Below are 23755 nucleotides of genomic sequence, written 5' to 3'. Positions count from 1 at the left end.
ACGTGTATATGTCATTCCACATTCCAGCCCCTTCCTTCCTGGCTCAGTGAACAGGAACTACAGTCATAGCTGATTTCACAGATGTTGGAAGCCTGTTGCCTAAAGAATGGCGTTTAAAAACTTTGAGATCTACATCTCTCCCGCTGCAACAGGCAACAAACAGTGCGTGGTGGAGAGTGGGGCAAATCTTGACATTAAAATTCTTATGCCACATCTTGCTACAATGCAGAGTTGACTCTGTGAATTGAGGGTGCTTTGGGGCTCAGCTAGCTTTTGTCACAGTGTTTTACCCGAAAAAGAATATTAACATGGTAACTAAGGAGAACTTTATTGAGCAGATTGTAATGAGGGGAAAATAGCTTTTCTAGCAACTGGCTTTGATTTTAATAATTTTGCATTTGGTGAAGAGAGAAGAGAAAATCTACCACAATTCAGATAATTAAAAAATATATTAAAAAAGCGTGTGGTGCAGAGGGAGGGCAGAGAGGTTACCCTTTGTAATGATCTATTTTCTCAGCATCCTCAGCTGGCTAAATCATTCTTATCCCACGGATGTTGATGAACTTCACCGAGGCCACCAGACAGACAGATGGCAATGACCACTGATCACTACCAAATGAGATTGGATTTGAGTCAGTGATCTAGAGGTGCAAAGCTATCCACAATAGAAGATCAAAAACAGATTGATAAACTCTGACCTACTTCTTTCAGATGGTAACTCTTTGCTGCTGTCTTTCAATTACATAGCTTGTGGGGAGACCTTGCAGGACACGACGGGGAATTTCTCTGCTCCTGGTTTTCCAAATGGCTATCCTTCCTATTCCCATTGTGTGTGGAGAATATCTGTGACTCCTGGGGAGAAGGTAGGTTAGACTGCAAATTGTATCTGCAGTTTACAGGCATGTGGTTTTGCCTAAGGGTTGCATTTGCAACTTGCTGGGATGCCCTGCGCCACACCTGTTTTCCTCCTGAATGCAGAGGCTGTGCACCATCTTGATCTAAGTGGAGGCTCATTTGGTGGAGTCTTGCACAGGTAAGTGGAGCCAATGATCACAGAGTACCAGCTTCCATGGATAGGTATTTGCTGTGGGAGTTCAGGTCTCTACATACAATATTCTGCACTGATCTTCTCTCCTTTCAGAATAGAGCCCGGCACATGGGGACCAGTGTTGTTTGCTGCATATCTATGGGCCCCCTCAATGGATTCTGGGGAGTATTTGGACAACGTGGGTTGTGCTGTGCTCCCCTTCACTATTGTTCTAGTATGAGGAGATGGTGGGCAATCTGTGTGGGAGTTTTTCCAGCCTCTTCGTTCTCATGGAAAATTTGTCCCCCTTCACTCATCTCCATTGATGCACATGCAGCAACTGCATGCACACGGGAAGGCGGTCCGTGCACTGCTCAGTTGACCAGCTGACAATGAATGCTCCACAGGCTCTTTAGCTACTCTCCCAAGAAAGCAGAATTTAGTGCAGAGCCTTGGGGAGCTCAAGGATTGTGTCAGGCAACAACTCTGAGCTGCTGCCAGAAAACTATTAAAACGGGCGTCACATTCAGAGCAAGGGTAACCGGCGTCCTCTGCCCAACTCTGCTGCTAGTGTAGCGGCGGTATTGCCCACGGTTCTGGGCACCATATTTCCAGGAAGGCATTTGCCAATTGGATGGAGTTGAGAAGAGCAGCAAAAGGAAGGGTTGTTTTAAAAAGAGAAATTAAGAGCTAAACCCAGCTATGTGATGGCTATGGGGAAACATGATAGCTCTCTATAATTATAGACAAGGATGGAGAGGGTTTATTAAAGATGATCCATGGGATATAATTACTGCTACCAGGAGGGGGGAAAAGTGAAAGAGAGCCATATCAACGCTTACAGCGGCACAGCGGAAGCCACGTTACACCGACGGCACAGAGCTCTCCCATTGACATAATAAAACCAGCTCAACAAGCGGCAGTAGCTCTGCCAGTTGGAGAGCGTCTCCTGCCGACATAGCGCGGTGCACATAAACACCTGTGCTGGCAAAACTTATGTCACTTAGGGTTTTGCCAACATAAGTGCTAGTGTAGACAGTGCCTGGGTATTTGGAGAAACTTCTTGGCAGCGAGGTGTAGTAAACTGTTGGACAGTCACCTAATGGGGGTGGTGAAATCTCCATCACTTACAGGAACTGATATAATGCTGCAGACTGGACAAAGCACTAGGCAATATGGGGAACAACCCAGCATTGGTCCCTGGGGGAATGGATTTCACTAAACAACCGAAGAAGTCATTTCCTTCTTGAATGTGTCTGCTGGGTTGAAAATCCCCTAGATCTGTTTTTTAGGGATCAGTGAGGTTTCTAAACGAGCATTTTCAATCTTGCAGTCTTTTGCTGTTTGGGGAATTTGGGTAATGGCTTTTGTCCCTAGAACAATAGGGGAGCTGTGGAGCCTTAAGAAATCATCAGTGCAACGTAATAATGGGTCCTTCCACTTGGGATGGGGGAGAAGTAGGACAAATACTAAATGTGTGTGGAAAGCCAGAATCCAGGTTATAGTATCTCTCCTAGGTGCCTACTGGCCTTCCCTCATGGTTCTTACCTGCCTGTTAGCCATCCAACAGCCTGCTAACTCTGGCTGCACTGAGAGCTCAGATGCGCACCTCTCAAAGCTTCCTTCCTACCACTCTGACTAGCTCTGTAACATTGTGAGCAAAATTACCCTTGGTTCTTGAAGGGGGGCTGAGAATCCAGGACATCACCTGCACAGGGGAATGCTGCTGTCAGCTGGAACGCCACCCACCCATCTTCAGATGTCTTCCGATTGCAAGACCTGCTGAGCCTCAATCAGTTGCTTCCTCTGTTTGCTTTTCAGCTTCCTTTGTTTTTATTGATCTTCTAGTGGAAACGAAATCTTTCCTTAATCTGTTAACACCACTGCACTCAACCCCTTTGCATCATGTTAGATTGCAACAGGTGTGCTGCCCTGTGTGCGAGCTCCTCTGCATGGCAGCTAATCAGTAAACCCCGTAGAGAAGCATTTCAGATGCACCCTGAAAACAAAACAGTGCAGAAAGAAACCATAGCTCTCACTTCAGCAAACATTTGCTTAAAGCTGCCTTTCTGCCAAGCTACCTTATTCAGGGCCTGAGGCCCAGACCCTCAAAGGGATTTAGGTGCCTAACTCCCAGAGTGAGCTGCCTTACTACCTTTGAAGGATCTGAGCCTGAGCTCTGGCATCACTGGGTTCCATTGCCTCTGGGTCCAGTCCTGAGATGTGCAAGTACCTTGCAAGATCAGGCCCAAACAGAGACCTTCTGATAGTAGAAAAAATTCTAAGAACAGTACAGACTCTTAAAATGATATTTGATGGTTTTAAAACGACTCAAGCTTTTATATGTTCTTTATGTGTCTCTCTGCCTCAGTTACAAGGGTTAGGTTAGATGTGACCCAAAATGTAAGTTCTGTGAAAAACAAATGTTTATAAAATCTAAATCCCATGTAAAGGAAAAAATAATCCAGCATTTAAAAATACCTAAAATAGACCTTCCCCTGTGGTGTTTACAGCCAAGACATTGCTGCATTGAACTAGTGTGTGAGCCCCAGATGCTGTCTGTAAACTGAACTGAAACTGACTAGTCTGTTTTCATTGTTCAGGTTCAGAGAACTGCAGAAAGTGATGAAGGGTAAATCATAAGAAGTAAATAGCATTTTAAAAATCTTTCCAGTTTTAATAATCTCATTTACTAGGTCAGAATATAGACTAGAAACCTGGTTTTAGCATGGCCTTATTCCTTTGGAAGATATTAGATATAAATTAATCTCTGGGCCAAATCTTGCAAACACTTACTACCCTGAATAGGTCCATTGGGTTCGGGGGGACTCTCACATGCAAATGAGAGGGTCCCTTTTCAGAAATAAGCCCTCTAGCTCTAAATTTCACGCTTCCTCAGCTAGTGGTCTTACAACCGAATACTTTAAAGGGACGTTGTCACAATAAAAATTTTGGGACAAATTATGCTCTTAAATCAGAGCCAGCCCCACTGGGTCAGCATGATTGCACTGATGTAACTGAGCCAAGAGTTTTAAAAAAAATGGTCTTGTTACCTTCCATCACTTGTGCTGTGTGTTTCTTTTTTGCACAGCCCTTAGTTTGGACAATGAAGAGAACTGCACCATTGTTGGAAAATGTTTTTGTTTCGTGTGTAGCTGCAGCATGCCTGACTTAGTTTCCCCTCAGTAAAATGGATAATATCTACCAGACAGCACTGTTGTGTGAAGCTTAATTCATGCCTTCTCAAGCACTCAAGAACATACATGTTAAAATGAAAACAATCTTACTTTCAGAGCTGATCAAAAATCAGAATTTCCGTTCTATGGGGAAATCCAATATTTCAACATTTTTCTTGTGCTGATTTTGGACAAAAAGTTGAAATACTGAAATTTTTTGTAGCGTGAGATGTTCAGAAATATTCAGTATGGAAAAGTAGAAACATTTTCAATCAAAAAGAAAATGTTGAGACATTCCTGAACAGAAACATTTAATTTTTGGTTTGTTGAACCAAATTGAAATATTTTGTTGCAGCTCTGTGTGATGTTAACCTGTGTTTGCCTCAGCCCTTGTGATAACTTGTGAGCATTGTAGTCTGGGTACTCCCTGCTTCTGTTCTCCCCTATGGGCTGGACTTCCTGGCTGGGCTACATCTCCCATGATGCATCAGAGTGGCTCACCCAGAGGGGAGACAGTGGTCTATTGTGGAGGATGTACTTTGGCCAAAGAGACCTGCCCAAAAGGAATGAAGGCATGAGTCACCCAAACTACATCTCCCATGATGCACCACAGCAATTGGCGATGACTCAGATTAATGTTGAATTAACTGGAAATGGAACATTTAAATTGGTTTTGACAATCCTGAATGTTTTGATTTGGGTTAACTCAACTAGAAAAAAAATCATTTTAATTTTCCTGACAGAAACTGAAAAATTTCAGCAAAATCAAGATTTTCCTGGAGAACATGTTAAATTTGTTATTTCTTCCTTATTCATGTTAGGTGAATCTATGGTCCCATTTTTGTTTTGCTACAAAACCTAAATTGGTCCTAATTACATAACAGTAGTCTTTTTTTATCCCTGTGCAGTCAATTTGCTTCATCTTTTCCATAATTCCCCCAGTTACTTGTGCTGGCTGCTGTGTTGTACTCTATAGCTCTGAAAACCCATCAGGTGAAAGGTTGGCTTTTTTAACGAAAGATGTTTACAAAAACATACAGTCATCCATTCCTGTCCTATCTAAACCTCATATGCAGGATAATGGCACTGATGGAACTGAATCTGTAGCGTGAAATAGATCCTTGGGCAAAGATAACAGTGCACCATCTGTTCACAGATCATTTTAAATTTCACATCGATGGACTTGTTTAAAAGTCGCCTGTGCTGGTATGATTATGTGGAGGTGCGTGATGGCTACTGGAGGAAGGCTCCCTTGTTAGGTGAGTGGCTATTTCCTTTTTTTAAAGAGACGCAGTGTGGAAAGTATGCAAATAGGCCTTTGCAGCTGCTGGGAGCAAAGGTGCCTGGTGCTAATGCCTTTCTTCCAAGGATCCCAAAGTGCTTCATGGAGAATAATTAAGGCTGGATCCTTAAAGGTATTTAGGAGCCTAACTCCATTGAAATCAGTGGTAGTTAGGTGCCTAAATCCTTCTGAAGGCTTGAAGCTGTTCAGCCTCCCAACTGCCTTGTGAGGTAGGGAAGTGATAGTCCTTCGTTGTGCGACTGGAGAGCTAAGGTAGAGAAAGGGAAGTGATTTGCCCAAGGTTTCACAGTGAGTCAGTGAGCAGAGCTGGGAATAGAAGCCTGAATCCCAGGCCCTGCTCCCACCACTAGATTGCATGCCCTGGCAAAGAGTGCCCCACGCTGACCAGCCAATGTGGCTCAGCCCTAGGTCAGCCTTCATGATCCATTTGGTCCTTGGTGTTGTCCTCAGAGTGCTGGCTTTTGTGGGAATGGTCCTGTCACATGGAACTAGGTCTGGGCACACCCAAGTCATTTCATACAGGCCACTGAAGAGCCATCATGTGGTAGCAGCTTTTGGTTGCTAAAAACTTGAGTTGGATTTGAACCTTCTACCTTGCAGGGCATGATTTTAGAGAGCATCTCCTCTCCCTCAAGCCTCTGGGCCATCCAACCCCTCCCTCCTCTCATGATGCTTAGAAACCAATTAATGATTGAAAGTGGACTTCAGCCCCAAGTAGGCGTTCTCCAGAGTGGGAGGAGAAGGCAACCAGGCCAAGTCCAAGCTGTTGATGAAAACATCCCAAGACCTTTAGGGGGAAAAAACCAGGCAGTTATAGTGCTTCTGGTCAGCACATCACTCATGGCTTGTGAGCCCTCACAATGCATTTAGAACATGGATCAGTCTTGCAGCACGGATAGGAGCAAACCGGGTTGTAACCATATTCCCAACCCACCCTGCAGGCCTTCTAGCTTCATGTTTCCAGGGTTGACTAGTGATTTGGAGAGTCTTAGTTACTGGATGCTCAACACGGCGCAGTTAAGTGAGGACCCGATTTCAGGCAAGCACTTAGTTACCCACTTTCTGACAGTCAGGCCCTTTAAGGTTCTTACCTAAACTCCCAGCCTTTTTGAACCATTTAAACATGGGTCACACAGCAAGGAGAACCCAGATCCCTGCAACGTGTTGCTTTGCAACAGAGCTGGGACCCTGAAAGAACATTATCTGCTTTGGGACTGGTGTGTGTCGTGGGTTGGAAGGACTCTTGCGATTCTGCTTGTACCTATCCCTGGTAGGTCCCATGTAATTGTCTCCAGTTCCCCTCTGGAAACAGTATGAATTATCGCTGATGTGACAGTGTGCTGCGTGTACGGCTGGACCGAATCACTGTGAGGAAAACGCTAGTGTCTAAAGTCCTTGTGATTCATTTATTTCCTGCAGCCCGTGCCATTCCATCAAGTCCCTCTTGAGGTAGCACAGGTGTTTGGAGAGCCTTTGGGTGTTTTAGAGGAGAGAGCGCTGTCTGCTCCTCCCGAAGGGTGTCAGGACTCCGGGGTTTTATTCAGAACTCTGCCACTAACTCCCATTCATCTTGGACAAGTTTCTTACCCTCAGCATCCCCATCCATCAGATGATGTGGATCCCCGCTGTAGCACACAAGGTGAGACAATTAATGCCAAATTCTTTCCAGCTGTAAGCCCATGACGTGTCCCTGAGGTTGACAGTATGGAGCTGTCTGACCCAACGAGGAATTGGGCTGCTAAGCTGGTGCCTTTCAGTGAACTCCTAGTGATGTTAGGCCTCTTTGACATTTCCAGACTCAGTGCTCAATGTACTGGGCTGTGAGGCTTCATGCTGGCAAGGTATTTTGACCGTGAGCAGGGAAAGTATGAAGACTTGTGCCTGCAGAGAGCAAGGCTGTGTAATAGGGTGTGCAAGTGAGGCTATGTAAGGACAGCCATTGGGCATAGCCTCGCTGGCTTTCTTCCACTCAGAAGCATGAGGTTAAAGAGGGAGGATGGCAGGTGTGTCTGTGGAGACAGATTCATAACCCTCAGGAGGTATGAAAGGCACCTCCCTCCTGCTTCTAGGCATCTGACCATGCGTCATCAATGCGGGTTGGGTTCCCATGTGTTTCCTACCTACTAAGCACCTGGGCAGGGCAGGTTCGAGCACGGGAGTGCTTTGGTAAAGGCTGTATAGGTAGGAGAGTGCTCTGCTGTAGCGTGGGTACCTGGCACCGGCAGAGGGAGCAAGGCTGTGGTCTCCCTGCAGTTTCTTTTAGGCTATCTCGAGGAGCAGAGGTGTGGGGCTCATAGTGTCTGTGCACAGTGGTCACTATATGCTGTGGGTGAGCACACGCCTCAGGACACGCCACATCCTTCCAGCAGCCTTGCTTACATCACTTCATGTTTTTTGCCAAATATTTGAAGCGCTTCAAAAAAAAAATCTCTTTAATACAGCTGGGATTTGCAAACTGTTCCGTTCGGAACAAGTGGCTTGTGTGAGGCTGCCATGGCCCCTGAGGGGGGCTGGGGCCATGAAATTAGTTAGGAAGAGGCAGCCTGGTGGCAGTCTGGCAGGGGGTGGGCAAGAGATTAGCATGAATTGTGAAGGCATGTATTTTTGCCTGGAAAAAATGTGCACTGCATATTTTCCCAGGGAAGTGTGTGAAAATCCAGCCTTAAATGGTGCATAACTTTTTATGAATGGGCCCTTATCGTACTCCACGGATCTCACTTATTCTGGCTTCCTCATCTGCATTTCCTCTCCTTGACATCCTTGTTGAACTCCAATTTGAAATCCAAGAGGCGGTTGCTCAGTGACTCTAGAACTAAATAACTTTGCAGCCTTGACACTTAGCAGCATCTCCTTCCCGTGCCTTTGGAAACTTCAGCAAGCTGTGTCCCGGTCTTTGTCATACCGCAATGATTCCTGACCCACCTGAACTAGCCTTGTGCTTGCAGCCATGCACCTTTGGGGTGTGATTTTTGTCAGATTTCATAAGTTAAGCAGAGTCGGGTCAGAGTTAGCATTTGGATGGGAGTTGCACAAGGAAAGACAGAATTGTGGTTCAGCAGATGTTATTCCACCACAGCGCTTGCCTTCACTAGGTTTGTAACGCACCATTAAACCCTAGGGCAACCTAGTGTTAACATCGAGCTAACATGTTAGAACTACAACTGCTTTCTCTACACTAGGATTTTAATGCATGCTGGTTAACGTGTGTTAGCTAATTCATGTTAAAACATGCAACTTTTCCCCTAGTCTTGACATGGCCTGAGTAGATAGAGAACCAATCATGCAGCATGTTGGTTGGTACTAAGATGCTGACTTTCCGGTGAGGCACAAAACCAATCTCTCGATCGCTGGACATTATTACCTATCCCCTGGATGATCTTTTTTCTCATGAGTCCAGCAGTCGTAACCCTGATGTGCTGGCTGGATTCCAACTTAGGTAATTACATTCAGCCTCTGCCAAATTTCCCCTGCAGATTCAACTGGATAAGCTGGGATTTAGTTACTCCTTTAAATGAGGAACAAACCCCAACCCTATTGCATACAGCAGATAGTGTCGCTGGTGTCCAGCGAAGAAAAGAACCATATTGCATTAATTACTCCCAACACTTATTTGTTGTTTGTACTGTGCTTTGAGGAACCTTCTGGCCGAAACAGGCTGTAGAACCATCAGGAATGATCATTATCTTTATTTATGTATTTATTTATTTATTTATTTATTAATCCGATTGTTCTGCTGGATTTCAGTTTGCGATGGTACAGTTCAGGAACTGACATTTACCAGTGAGAATCAAACTGTGTGAAGTATCCAGAGAAGGAGCTTGTGCTGGGGAAAGGCACTTAGTGTAAACAAGTGCCATAGGGCTATGGAGGGTTGAGTAGGAAAAGATACTCAACTAAGATGATTCTGTGTCACGTGCAAGGGATTGAAGTGATCATGTGGGCTGACGTGATGGAGAGGTTTTCCTTCATGCTACATCCACAGGATGAAGGGATCTGTCATCTGGGCCAGTGAGGCTGAGATTTTCAAAACTGTCCAGGAGCTCTCTTTACTGCACTGCCATCCGTATTAACCCACTGTTCTCCCACCCTTTGTCTGTCTGGTGTAGTGAGACTGGAAGTGCCTAGGGGCAGGACTGCTCCTTGCCATGCGCAGGAACAGCGCTTAGTACCGTGACTCCTTGTCCTGGGTTGTGCGCAGCTGTAATGCAGTTAACACTAACAAGGACCATCTTTATTCTGTGTCTGTGCAGTGCCTAGTCCAATGGGTTCCAGCACATGCCTAGGGCTCCTTGTGATACAAATCAGTAGGAATGATGGAAGGTAAAGTGCCAGGACTCATGAGCATTGGCTGTCACTCCTAGCACTTTGTCTCTCACAATAAGTGAGACTAAAGTCTCTGCTGCGTTCACCTACGTGCTTTTTAAGATGGCCCAGCCTTTGTGTGGGTAAAATGAGAGCCAGGCTAATGGTGGCAGCATTTGGGAATGAGCCATGCTGGCTTTTGTTCCCGGATGATATTTTAACCCTGTTCCTGTTGAATACAAATAAAGTGGCCCCTTCTTAAAATCTAAGATGGAGTTGGAGTGAAAAGCCCTTTATTTGGCTCAGTTTACTTTTACCATTGACTCTCTCCTGAATTGCAGGTGCCATGTATGTCTCCCCATCTACCTCTATTGCAATCACAAACCACTTTCGCCAATCAGTGGAGAGATCTTGATTATCTGTTTCCTGCCTTCTAGGTAGATTTTGTGGTGATAAAATCCCTGAGCCTCTTATCTCCACGGACAGCAGGCTGTGGATTGAGTTCCGAAGCAGCAGCAATATCCTGGGCAAAGGCTTCTTTGCGGTTTATGAAGGTACGACCCTTAGCTAGGAGGCCTACATCATGCTGCACAGTGATCCCAACACCAGGCATCATAAGTGGGAACGTAACAAGTGGGCCCAGAGCTGAGACCTGTTTGACCATAAATGAAGGCTCTCAATCCACTCCATGTTTCCAAAGGGTAGCAGGGGTTGCAGAATTCAGAGACCCCCTTCAGTATGCAAGGCCCAGATCAACCAGCCTGGTCCACAAATCCATTTCCAAGGTATGGTATACTGCAGTGAGGGGATCATATCTGAGCATGGGGCTCAGATCAGTTCTTCTGCTTACCCCTGCCATATCAACCACCAATTGTAGCTATGATCCATCTAACAAAGGTTCAGTCAGTGTTTATCATTGGGGTGTTGGCGCTTCCTCGCAGGCTAATTGGCCAGCCAGGTCTCCGCTCAGAGATCACAGAGCGGGATAAATGTCTGGCACCGAAATTTCTACCCTCCCAGAAACCAAAGGATGGACTCAGCCCTTTGTCCTTCAGGTAGATCAGGTGAGTTTCTTGAAGCTTCTTGGATGAATTCCTGAGTCCCTTTCTGTGCTGCCTAACATTTCTTATGAGAGTAGGGACTTGCTCTGATGTCCTGGTCTCTCCCCACTGGTCTGTGGGCGTGTGATACACTGGTGATACACTATTGATTCAACTCTTTTATGGGCCTTAGTCTCTTTACAGCTGTGGAGAAGAAGCTATCCATGTGTGTTAGAGAGCATTGCCCCTGCTGTGGCCGCATGGGCTCATGGATGTGCAATGGAGTTGGATGACATTTTTGAACTAAAAGTGTCTTTTTGTTGAAAAATGTTCTTTGTTTTAAAAAAAGGCATTTTTTTCGCACACAGTTCTCCATGTCGTTTTGCATGAACAATCTTCCAAAACTTGTATAGAAAATGCTGAAAATGTTATTGAAAGTGTTTGAAAAATGTCCATAGCTGCTTTTGGGAGGGAAAAAATTATTGAAGAAAAGTCCACTGGTTATTTATACAAGTAATAGGAAAAAAAGGGTCCATTTTGGTCACTTGGGAATGAAAAAAAATAGATTTTTTTCACCAAAGTAGGTTTTTATTTTGCGGCCTCTCCCTAGTTTGCAAACAAGACAGATTTCCCTGCCAACACCATCCAGTGGACTGTGGCATTTACTGCAACCCAGAGGCTGCAGTAGTAACTGCAGCGTAACTCCAGGATCAGCAGCTCGGAGGGGGCTGGCCAGGTGGGGGAATGGGGCAAATAGAGCATTGTGGGCATATGGGCACCACTGGGCTTTATGTGAATGACAGCTTTGCTGGGTGGGTCATTATACAGAAGTTTTGAAGGCCTGTACTCGGTACTGTGCATCTGAGAGGTGGTAATGCAATGTCTCTAAGAGCTTAAGTTCAAGTATGGGTCTGAGCCTTTTCCTAGCAATTAGCAGGGCTTTCATCCCTTTCTTTTTATTCAATATTTGGAAAGCTTTTTACCCTCATAATTGTTTTTTTCTTTCAAAATTTATTTTGCTGCTTACATTTTTGTTGTCGCTTCCCCTGTCTGCCAGAGTAATTACCAGGGACCAAAAGCAGCGAGATTAGAAAGATAAGTATTTCTCAGAACTGGTGACACAAATGGATCTTCATTTGTATCACTTAGCTTTTTGGCTGGATTTTTGGCCCTGGCACTTACTGCCTGTCTGAAGCACCACTTGTCTTGTCTCTCCCTCTGTTGAAAATACCTAGAGAGCAGGTTCATGCTGTTGTCCAGCTCGATCCATTTTGCTTGCAATTACAGCAGGCTATTACTAGCAAGAATTTTTTGGAAAGAATGGAATCAATTTTAAATGTCGAAAAGTATGAAATCCACCAAAATAAACAACCCTGCATTGGAAGACCTCAAACAACCATGAGCAGGACTAATAACTTTGGGCCCAACTCTTGACTCAGGCCAAACCTTCACTGAAGCTATAGACCAACTCTTTAAAATGAGAGTGCCTGAAATCTGACACCTACAGAAAAGCAGCCTGGTTTTCGGAGGGAATGAGCACCCACTGGTCCAGTGGAAACCCGGGTCTCTCAGCTGCTCTGAAAATCAAGGTACTTCTATTTCAGCACCTAACTTTTGCTGCTCCTCTACGGGGGACTGGTCATGCCAAAGTCAATGGCAAAACTGTTCTGGTGCAGGATCAAATGCATGCAATCCTTCACTTTCGTAGATAGTGGAGCTTTCAAGTTTGACAGTTTTGGACATATTGTTCCTTCCATTTGCTCTGATCACAAACAGCCCCCTGCTGCTCTCAATTACTGCTGGCCCAGTGGAGTTACTCTGAATTTAGAACAGATCAGATTCTGATTTCAGGTTCTTTCTTGAATAGTCTGTGCTATGAAAAGTACCTTCACATGGGCTGGATGCATATCCTCTTCCACATGACCAAGTGCACGGTGGGCTTGGCACTGGCCTGCCTCAGTTTCCCCATCTGTAAAATTGGGCTAACCTCCCACTGACCTCCTGTGGGAAGTGCTTTGAGAGCTACTGCTGAAAAGTGCTAGATAAGACCTAGGTGATGGTGTTTTGAAAAGAGGCAGGACATAATACGCACACATTTTCATGGCACCTTCCCAAAGCACTTGACAGGCTACAAGGTACAAGCCAAACTTAGATAAAGAAGTGAGGTGGGAAGTATGCTTCAGCTGGGTCTGGCTAATGCCAAGCAAACTGTACACTCTTGGCAAAAAATAAATGCACTTTCAAACAAATATTAGTGAATCTTGACTTGAGCAAATCTGATATCCAGCCAGTTCTTCGCAGCCATGTCATCAGTCCTCACTCCTTATGGCACTGACTGACCTGAAGTTTGCCCCTTTTGTTTTGTTCTGCAGTGGAAGTATGTTGGGTGTATGTTGTTCGCTTGTTTAAATGGGTGATAAAGGTTCCATAAGGAATGCAGCCTCAGGGAGCAGTTGTAAGTCACTACTGTTAGTTCCTACACAGTGTGATGATAGTGGAGCAGAAGAATATTTTTGAAGAATAGAATTGGCACGATTGATATGCTTAGGGTTGGTTTGTGGTCCTGGAGGGTTACACAAATTTGTATGTGTAACGACACTCGCGTTTTGTTTTGCAGTGTGGTGGTGTTATAATATGTTGGGAATGGATTCCTGGAATCCAGCTTACAGTTGGGTGGGGAGAGAGTGAGTGATAAAGGATTATAGAGTCATGGGGAATTGGCCAGATCCATTATCTGTCCATGTCCTGATTTCTTAACACTTTTTGGAAGGTATGTAATTGTTTTTCTGGTGGACTCTGTTAAACTCCCGCTTTCAGCCTAGACTCCAGGTTTGGGAATTTTCCTGTATCTAATGAGCGTGAGAGATTTGACTCAGGAGCGGGAGCTCTGCTCCAACGGATCTTACAAGGACCAGCAATTAAGGGCACTTTTCCTCCAGACTTCAATAAGCCCACAGGAAGCATGCGGGAGTTGTTACTCCTGGGCAGGATAAGGAAGGTCGTGGACAGAGGGCAGGGAGGATTTTAGCTGCATGGGTAACTTTAAGCTCTTACATCTTATATCTAGGATATTTGAACAATTTACAACTTTTTTTTTTATTTCGTTTTGATGCAGCTGCACCTTTTCTTGTCCTCCATTTCCTGTATACATCCCTCAGTCTGTTCTATCACCGCCTTCGTGGTCCACTTCAGTCTCCTGCATTTACCCCCTTTGTGTCTCCCTCTTGGGCCCCTCCACTCCCCTGCCATGATCTCGTGCTTTCAGCCCCCATGGCCACATTTCCTGTCCCAGTCCATACCCTCCCTTCCCTAGACTCATAGAATGGTAGGACTGGAAGGGACCTCGAGAGGTCATCTAGTCCAGTCCCCTGGACTCATGGTAGGGCTAAGTATTATCTAGACCATCCTTGACATATGTTTGTCCAACCTGCTCTTAAAAATCCCCAATGATGAAGAATCCACAGCCTACCTAGGAAATTTAGCCCAGTGCTTAACCATCCTGACAGTTAGGAATTTTTTCCTAATGTCCAACATAAACCTTCCTTGCTGCAATTTAAGCCCATTGCTTCTTGTCTTATCCTCAGATGTTAAGCAGAACTATTTCCCCCCCTCCTCCTTGTAACAAACTTTTATGTACTTGAAAACTGTTATCATGTCCCACCTCAGTCTTCTCTTCTCCAGACTAAACAAACCCAATTTTTTCAATCTTCCCTCATAGGTCATGTTTTCTAGACCTTTCATCATTTTTGTTGCTGTTCTCTGGACTTTGCCCAGTTTGTCCACATCTTTCCTGAAATGTGGTGCCCAGAACTGGGCACATACTAAGCCTTGTCCCATACCGCCTTCCCCCCCCCCATTTACGCCTCCCACCATTCCCTAAGCCCCCATTCATCAAACCCACTCCATCTCCACCAGACTACTGCTCCTCTCTATCCATCCCCACCTCCTGCTCCTAAGATCTCTCAAATTCTGACATCAGGGATCACAGCTCCATGGCACCCTGCCACCTCCAATCTTTCCCTTCCAGTCACCTCTCCCTCAGTTCCCTTGGTTCCTTATAAGACTCCTGTCCCTCTGCAGTCCTCTTCAGTCATGTATCACCACCTCTTAACATCTGGCTCAGACCAGCAACTGGTGTAACACAGCCTGGAATCAGACAGGTCCATTCATAATTTCAGTATTGTTCTGTGTACCTGTCAAAGGAAGTTGCGGTCTCACTCCTCAGTAAATCCAAGCAAATTAGGAGTTTATAGGGCATGGTCATTGTGCAGCCAAACATAGTTTAGGAAAAGTTTGGGGGAAAAAATGAGTTCAGCCATTTAAAAAATATCATAACTTCAGAACCCTTTTCGCTAACTTTACCAAACTTCCTAGACTAAATCTACACAGGGATGAGACCATGTGTGTAATATTTATGAGTTGGGTTCATATTAGGGACATTGGGAATGGTGGTAAGCGTTTCAAAAACTGGGCTTATAATAAACTAGCTTCAGCTTTAACTATAGAGTGGCTACGGCTGCTCCACATGATTTAGGGAACACTAAGCCACTACTGAAATGCAGCTGCTATGAGGGAGGGTGGGGGTAGAAATGCAGCAGCCATTCTGCACTAGCAACACTATAACAGGATGATTTTTAGGAGTGGAATTGACTAATAGTTTTCCACATCTAAAATTTTGCAGCGCTGGTTGTTACAGCTGTATAGGGCCAGCGCTGCAGAGTGGCCACACTTACAGCAACCAGCGCTGCAAGTGGTGTTAGATGTGGCCATACTGCAGCGCTGTTGGGCGGCTTCAAGGGGGGTTCGGGGAACGCGAGAGCAAACCGGGGAAGGAGACCAGCTTCACCGCGGTTTGCTCTCGCGTTCCCCGAACCCCCCTGCAAACCGCAGGGAAGGAGACCTGCTTGCACGGAGGTTCGGGGAACGCGAGAGCAAACCGGGGAAGGAGACCAGCTTCGCCGCGGTTTGCTCTCGCATTCCCCGAACCCCCCTGCAAACCGCAGGGAAGGAAACCTGCTTGCACGGAGGTTCGGGGAACGCGAGAGCAAACCGGGGAAGGAGACCAGCTTTGCCACGGTTTGCTCTCGCGTTCCCCGAACCACTCTGCAAACCGCAGGGAAGGAGACCTGCTTGTTCGGGGAACGCGAGAGCAAACCAGGGAAGGAGACCAGCTTCGCCGCGGTTTGCTCTCGCATTCCCCGAACCACTCTGCAAACCGCAGGGAAGGAGACCTGCTTGTTCGGGGAACGCGAGAGCAAACCAGGGAAGGAGACCAGCTTCGCCGCGGTTTGCTCTCGCATTCCCCGAACCACTCTGCAAACCGCAGGGAAGGAGACCTGCTTGTTCGGGGAACGCGAGAGCAAACCGGGGAAGGAGACCAGCTTCGCCGCGGTTTGCTCTCGCGTTCCCCGAACCACCCTGCAAACCGCAGGGAAGGAGACCTGCTTGCTCGGGGTTCGGGGAACGCGAGAGCAAACCAGGGAAGGAGACCAGCTTGATTACCAGAGGCTTCCTCAGGTATGCTGGGATACCTGCTTATTCCACGGAGGTCAAGAAAAGCGCTGGTAAGTGTCTACACTTGATTACCAGCGCTGGATCACCAGCGCTGGATCCTCTACACCCGAGACAAAACGGGAGTACGGCCAGCGTTGCAAACAGGGAGTTGCAGCGCTGGTGATGCCCTGCAGATGTGTACACCTCCTAAGTTGCAGCGCTGTAACCCCCTCACCAGCGCTGCAACTTTGTGATGTAGACAAGCCCTCATCAGACTGCAGTGGGTGGGGCTGTTAAGAGGAAGACCTAAGTTGCAATGAGTAGCCAAGCTAGTAGAGTTGGTTAATACAGAAATGCTATGGATTCTCTAAGGTAGCCAGGGTCTTGGTTTTACGACTCGTCTGGAGGCAAGTCTACCCAGTAGCTTCGCCATTCATTGTCACCCTGGTTTCTGTGCTGGAAATCGAATGTGCATATTGTTATTTAATGTTTGCTGTGGTAGTGCTCAGTTTCAGGATTGGGACCCATTGTGCAAGGTGCTGTACAAACCCACCCACAGAGCCCATGCAGAGGTCATGCTGGGCTCTGAAATTGTATCTTCATTTTTTTTAGGCTGACTTTTAAAAATAAATCCAAGCTTTGAGGGCGGTTTTAAAAAGAAACACACATTCTCTACGCAGCTCTTGGTGCTGATAGCATAAACTGCTGATACATATTCCTATGAAGAACTTTGACTTCCTTTGATTTGATCCTCTTACCAATAAGAAAAGTTTTATTTAGAAAATAGCCCCAACGTTGTCTACTGCAACTTCCTTCTCTGTTGCCTTTTTTGCAAGTCCCAACTCTATACTCGCAATGTGCAGTCCCACTTCTGTGTTGCCCAACTTCTTGCCTGCAGAGAGGAATGACTGTGCCTGGATTCTAAGTATACAGAGCATCTGGGGATGCATATCCATGAGACCATATGCTATCAAGCTGAACTAGATCGGCCGGTTCTTTAGGCACATCGTCCCATGAACTTGCATTATGTTTGCAATCAGTGCCATCTAGTGGCAGGATTTCATATTGCTCTTTTTGTGAGCTTTAATTGTTTATAATTGGAGATATACCAATATCCTAGAACTGGAAGGGACCTCGAAAGGTCATCGAGTCCAGCCTCCTGCCTTCACTAGCAGGACCAAGTTCTGATTTTGCCCCAGATCCCTAAGTGGCCCCCTCAAGGATTTAACTCAAAACCTTGGGTTTAGCAGGCCAATGCTCAAACCACTGAGCTATCCCCCCTCCTCACATTGTCCATTTCATGTATGATTGCTATTATTAATTTGATAATTAAATTATTAAGTGGTGTACCAGACATAACTATCCAGACAATTTCTGCCCCACAGAGCTGATATCCTTGGGGGCAGACACAGCAAGACCAGAGGCACTAAGCAGAATCGTGTTAGGCTTTTAATACCTTTCACGGTTTGTCTGGGGGCCATGTAGAATGAGTGTAGTTAGAATGGCTTTGCAAGGGGAGAGGGTGTGCTGGGAGCAGGCATTCAGTAAGGATACAATGTGTAATCCCATCCATGTGCTGTTTGTTTTTCTGAAGCAATTTGTGGTGGAGAAATTCACAAGGATGTTGGCCAGATTCAGTCTCCCAATTACCCAGATGACTACCGACCTTCCAAAGAATGCATCTGGAGGATCACGGTTTCCGAGGGGTTTCATGTAGGACTCACATTCCAAGCATTTGAGGTGAGAGGTTTGAGGTGTGTGCTCTTAAACCAAGCTAACATGGCAGCCAACAAGACTGTAAAAAGGAAGTATGATAAAGAATGTACAATTTGTAGAAACAGGGGTATTTTCCCCCTAAATGTCTGTTTTAGAACATTATTTCCACCCAATACTGATTCCACTATCGTCAGTGAAAAGTGTGTACTGCGCATGCCTCCTTTGCTGCTGCTTCAGATAATCTACCCATAATGCTTTTACTTGAGGACCGCAAACTGCCTGACAGCATGTTAGTGGTTATGTGTTCACAGTAGCACTCAGAAGTCCCAGTGCTAGGTTGTCTGTGCATATAAGGAAGACAGGCCCTGCCTCAAATTCCTCACCATCAAAGTATGAGAACTGAAGGATTCAGCAAACAAACAGTGAGGAGTTCAAGGTAACAGTGACGCAAATTACTTAGGCTCACACAGTGGCAGAGCCAGGATACAACCCAGAAATCCTGGCACCCAATCCCTTGCACTACCCATCAGGACACTCTGCGTGCGGGGAATGTTGAGAGAGGATTCCTGCCATCAGACTGCAGAATGCACAGGACATCAATTCCCTAGCCAGCCCTGCATAGATCTATTGAGACCGCACGCCCCATGAACACATCCATATCTTCTCCCTCCCTTTTTTAAATCTTACAGTAGCCATAAAGACCTCAGGACAGACCATTCCTTGCATCACCAACCAGGTCTTCATAGAAAAGTAGAAATCAGAGAGATCAACTTGAAGGTTGCTGAGAGATTGAGGTGGTGCTTACATCTGATGAGTTTGCAGCAACTAGGATTATTTAGCCTTGAAAGGAGAAATTAGACAGGATTTACAATAACTGAGCTATGTAAGAATATTAAAGAAGGGCTTAGAATTGACGAGCCCCTCTGTACTACCCTGTCATGTAACATGAGATCCCAGGGTTATTTAATGAATTTAATGGTCGGTAAATTTTGAATAAACAAAAGGAAGATACCTCTTCACCCCATGTGACTAGGCAGTGCCTGGAGTTTAGCAAATCATATTGTGTCTAGCGGCTCAATCTTGTTCCGACTGAAGTCAAGAGCAAAACTTCTTCTTCGAGTGCTTGCTCATATCCATTCCAGTTAGGTGTGCGCGCCGTGCGTGCACGTCTGCCGGAAACTTTTTACCCTAGCAACTCCAGTGGGCCGGCAGGTCGCCCCCTAGAGTGGCGCCACCATTACACCAGATATATACCCCTGCCGGCCCGCCCGCTCCTCAGTTCCTTCTTACCGCCGTGTCGGTTGCTGGAACTGTGGAGTGCGGTTCGCTGACCTCCACGTCCCTAGCTCTCCTCGTCGTTTAGCTTCTAAAACCTTTTTTCTCAGTTAGTTATAATTACCTTTTCAGTATAGTTGTAGTTAGTTAAGTTTTTGTAAATAGTTATTGAACGTTGCCTGTGGGTGGGCTGTTGCCCTCCCCGGCACCCGGCACCGGGCCCATGCCTGGCTCGCCAGGGTTTAAACAGTGCTCAACTTGCAAGAAGCCGATGCCTACAAGCGACCCCCACGATGTGTGCCTGAAGTGCCTGGGGGAATCGCACATTAGTGACAAGTGCCGCATTTGTAAGGCCTTTAAGCCGCGCACTAAAAAGGAGAGAGACCAATGTCTCCGCGCCCTCCTCATGGAAGCGGCTCTCTCTCCGGCACCAGCAGCGCAGTCCACCGCTTCGGCTCCGGCACCGGACCGCGCCGGCACCGGCAAGACTCCCCGGCACCGACCATCTCCAGCACCGGGGACAGACCTACGTCCCTCGACGTCTGTCTTCACACCCAGGCAGACCCGAGTGGACCGCCCGGCTCCTACCTTAGCCGTGGCACCGCCTGCAGGACTGTCGACTCCGGGCCCGGAGGGTCCGTCGAGTCCAGCTCCTCCTAGCTCCCCAATACGATCAGGGGTCGAGCTAAGGGTCCCATCAACGCCGGAGACTTTCGCCTCGGCTTGGGACTTGATTGCTCTCACGGAGCCAACTCAACCACAGCTGCCACCTACGGGATGCATCATATCCAAGGGCAAGCCGATGCTTCGTCCGTCCTCTCCCGCGTCCCGACGCCGATCACCCCGAAGGCGCGACCGCTCACGCTCGGGGCACCGCTCGGAGTCCTAGCACCGATCGCCCAGATGGTGCCGGTCGTACTCGCGGCACCGTTCACCATCAGGCCGGTCCCGATCGGCCTCATCACACCATCGGCACCGAGCCTCCAGGAGTCGTTCGCCTTGGCGTTCGGCACCGCGGTCGACCTCCCGGCACCGAACTGGTGGCAGGTCCCGAACCCGGTCGACCTCCCGGCACCGCACTGGTAGTAGGTCCCGGTCTCCATTGCCGTCTCGGCACCGGGCCTCCAGAAGGTCGCGATCCCGCTCTAGACATCGACATCGCTCCTGCTCTAGATCGAGATCTCGGCGCAGATCATCACGCCGCTCTCGGTCCCGGTCCCGGTCCCGGTCCCGGTCACGGCACCGAGCCTCGGCACCGAGGGGAACATCACTCGCGGCACCGGCGGCGCTGTACCATTCCAGCTCAGCGCCTCCCTGGCCTGCTACGGAGCCCTCTGTCTCCTCCCTCGATGATAGTGCCTATGACAAGACACTCGACAGGCACGAGAACCGCTTCCCGGAGCAAGATCGAGGACATCCACAGTGGGGATTCTGGACCCCGTGGGCATACGCCCAGGCACAAGGTCCTCATCGCATCACCCCCCCGTCCATTGGCGGAGCGTAGACCACCGGAGGCTATGGTGTCCAGGCCACCCCTCTCTCCGCAAACGGAGGACACTTCCTGGGACCCGGAGCTCCCTCAGGATACCGAGGTGCAGCCCCTTGCACAACCCCCCGTGGATACTCTGTTGCCCGGAATCTCCTCATCTTCATCCCTGGACGAGGCGGTGGCTGGTACCTCTTCCTCCAGCCCCCCGCCATTGGATTTAAGGGCACACCAGGATCTCCTCCGCCGAGTGGCTCAAAATCTAAACCTACAGGCGGAGGAGGTAGAGGAAGTGGAGGACCCAGTGGTGAGCATCCTGGCAGCCGATGCGCCAACCAGGGTTGTCTTGCCTTTCATAAAGACTATACAAAATAATGCCAATACCATCTGGCAGTCACCGGCCTCCATTCCCCCGACCGCTCGGGGGGTGGAGCGGAAATACATGGCCCCATCTAAAGGGTATGAATATTTGTACGTTCACCCGACTCCCTGCTCATTGGTGGTCCAGTCGGTGAACGACAGGGAGCGCCACGGACAGGAGGCCCCGGCGCCTAAGTCAAAGGAGGCCAGGCGCATGAACCTTTTGGGCCGCAAGGTCTATTCGGCAGGGGCTCTACAGCTCCGCGTATCCAACCAGCAGGCCCTCCTCAGCCGCTACTCCTTTAACACCTGGGTAGCAATGGAGAAGTTTGCGGAACTCTTGCCACAGGACGCACGCCAGGAGTTTTCCACCTTCCTGGACGAGGGCAAGAAGGTGGCGAGAACATCACTCCAGGCCTCCCTTGATGCCGCTGACTCAGCTGCGCGAACCCTGGCTTCCGGGCTCACCATGCGGCGCCTTTCGTGGCTGTAGGTCTCCGGCCTTCCGCTGGAGCTCCAGCACACGATCCAGGACCTCCCCTTCGAAGGCCAGGGTCTGTTCTCGGACAAGACTGACCCTAGGCTGAAGGACCTAAAAGATAATAGGGTCATCATAAAGTCGCTCGGAATGCACACTCCGGCGACCCAACGCAGGTCCTTCAGACAACAAAACCAGCGGCAGCGGCGTCCATACCCCCCGTTCCGCCCGAGACAGGACCCTTCGCGACGCCGGGGCAGGAACAACCGCCGCAGGCAGTCGGGGGGTCAGGCGGGACAAAGCCAGGGCTCCGCTAAGGCCCCCCCAGGGCCTAAGCCTTCATTTTGAAGGTGCGCCCGAGAGCGCAGTACCAGTTTCCCCTACGGATCCTTTCCCGCAGTTTTCCAACCGCCTTTCCTTTTTCCTCCCTGCGTGGTCCCAAATAACATCGGACCGCTGGGTCCTACGCACGATACAGGACGGTTATCGCCTGCAGTTTTCCTCACCCCCGCCCTCCCACCCTCCTTCCCCGTCCCTCTTCAGGGACCCCTCTCACGAGCAATTCCTCTGTCAGGAAGTGCACACGGTCCTGGCCAAAGGAGCCATAGAGGTGGTTCCAGAGAACGAGAAGGGCAAGGGGTTTTACTCCCGCTATTTCCTGATCCCCAAATCCAAGGGCGGTCTCAGGCCCATCCTCGACCTGCGGGAACTCAACAAGTACATCGTGAAGTTGAAGTTCCGCATGGTGTCCCTTGGAACTATCATCCCGTCCCTGGATCCCGGAGACTGGTACGCCGCCCTCGATATGCAGGATGCCTATTTTCACATTGCTATCACCCCCCATCACAGGCGTTTCCTCCGCTTTGTGGCCGACCGCCAGCACTATCAATTTGCGGTCCTCCCATTTGGCCTCTCTACGGCCCCACGAGTATTTACAAAATGTATGGCAGTAGTCGTCGCTCACCTCAGACGATGCCATATCCACGTCTTCCCCTACCTGGACGACTGGCTGATCCGGGGTACGTCGGAGCAACAGGTCAGAGATCACGTCACCAGGATCAGCATCCTCTTTGCTGCTTTGGGCCTCGTAATCAATGCCGACAAGTCTACTCTACTCCCCACGCAGTGGATAGAGTTTATCGGAGCTGTTCTAGACTCTGCCCTCGCCAGGGCCTTGTTACCCCTGCCCAGGTTCCGGTCATTGTCAGACATTATTCTCCGGTTGTGAGCGGCCCCGCTGACCTCAATCCGAATGTGTCTAGCCCTATTAGGCCACATGGCGGCCTGCACGTTTGTAACAGCGCACGCCCGTCTCCGCCTGAGACCTCTTCAAACATGGCTGATTACTCAATATCGACCGACCAGACGGTCATTGGATACAGTCGTCACCGTCCCTCAGGCGGTGCTGAACTCTCTACACTGGTGGCTGGACCGATCCGTAGTATGTGCGGGGCTCCCGTTCCATCCGCCCCAGCCTTCCGCATCCCTAACCACGGACGCTTCCGACCTGGGCTGGGGAGCTCACTGCGGCACTCAGAGAACTCTGGGCTTGTGGACCCCGCAAGAGATCAACCTCCACATCAACGTAAGGGAGTTGAGAGCGGTCCGCCTTGCTTGTCAAGCATTTGTCCATCTCCTCCACGGTCGTTGTGTTGTGGTATTCACCGACAACACAACGACCATGTTCTACATCAACAAGCAGGGCGGCACCAGGTCCTCTCCCTTCTGTCTGGAGGCGATACGTCTCTGGGAGTTCTGCATAGCCCATTCTATTCACCTGTCTGCCTCCTACCTTCCCGGAGTGCGGAATACCCTCGCGGATCGGCTGAGCAGATCCTTCCTCTCACACGAGTGGTCCCTCCGTCCGGACGTCACCCTCTCACTCTTCCAGAGGTGGGGTCGTCCCCGGATAGACCTCTTCGCATCCCGGGTGAACAGGAAGTGTCGAACATTCTGCTCCTTCCAGGGTCGGGAGCCCGGGTCTCTCGCGGATGCATTCCTGATCCCTTGGACAACACACCTCCATTACGCTTTCCCGCCCATTCCCCTGATTCACAGAGTTCTAATCAAGGTGCGCAAGGACAAAGCCCAATTGATTC

General features: G+C 48.4%; 1 protein-coding gene across 2 annotated transcripts in view; it reads left to right on the top strand.

The window, feature by feature from the left end:
• TLL2 (tolloid like 2) overlaps positions 1-23755 on the top strand; it is a 202793-nt gene that overhangs the window by 150535 nt on the left and 28503 nt on the right. For both annotated transcript variants that reach the window (XM_030570612.1, XM_030570611.1), the window contains 4 exons: positions 748-863; positions 5360-5462; positions 10246-10362; positions 17936-18081. In XM_030570612.1, the coding sequence (XP_030426472.1) occupies positions 748-863; positions 5360-5462; positions 10246-10362; positions 17936-18081 (482 nt within the window). The remainder of the gene's footprint in view (positions 1-747; positions 864-5359; positions 5463-10245; positions 10363-17935; positions 18082-23755) is intronic.

This window comes from Gopherus evgoodei, chromosome 7, assembly GCF_007399415.2.
Source record: "Gopherus evgoodei ecotype Sinaloan lineage chromosome 7, rGopEvg1_v1.p, whole genome shotgun sequence".
NCBI classification, from domain to species: domain Eukaryota; kingdom Metazoa; phylum Chordata; order Testudines; family Testudinidae; genus Gopherus; species Gopherus evgoodei.
Note: the sequence above shows the minus strand (reverse complement) of the source record. Positions and strands in the feature narration are given on the sequence as shown.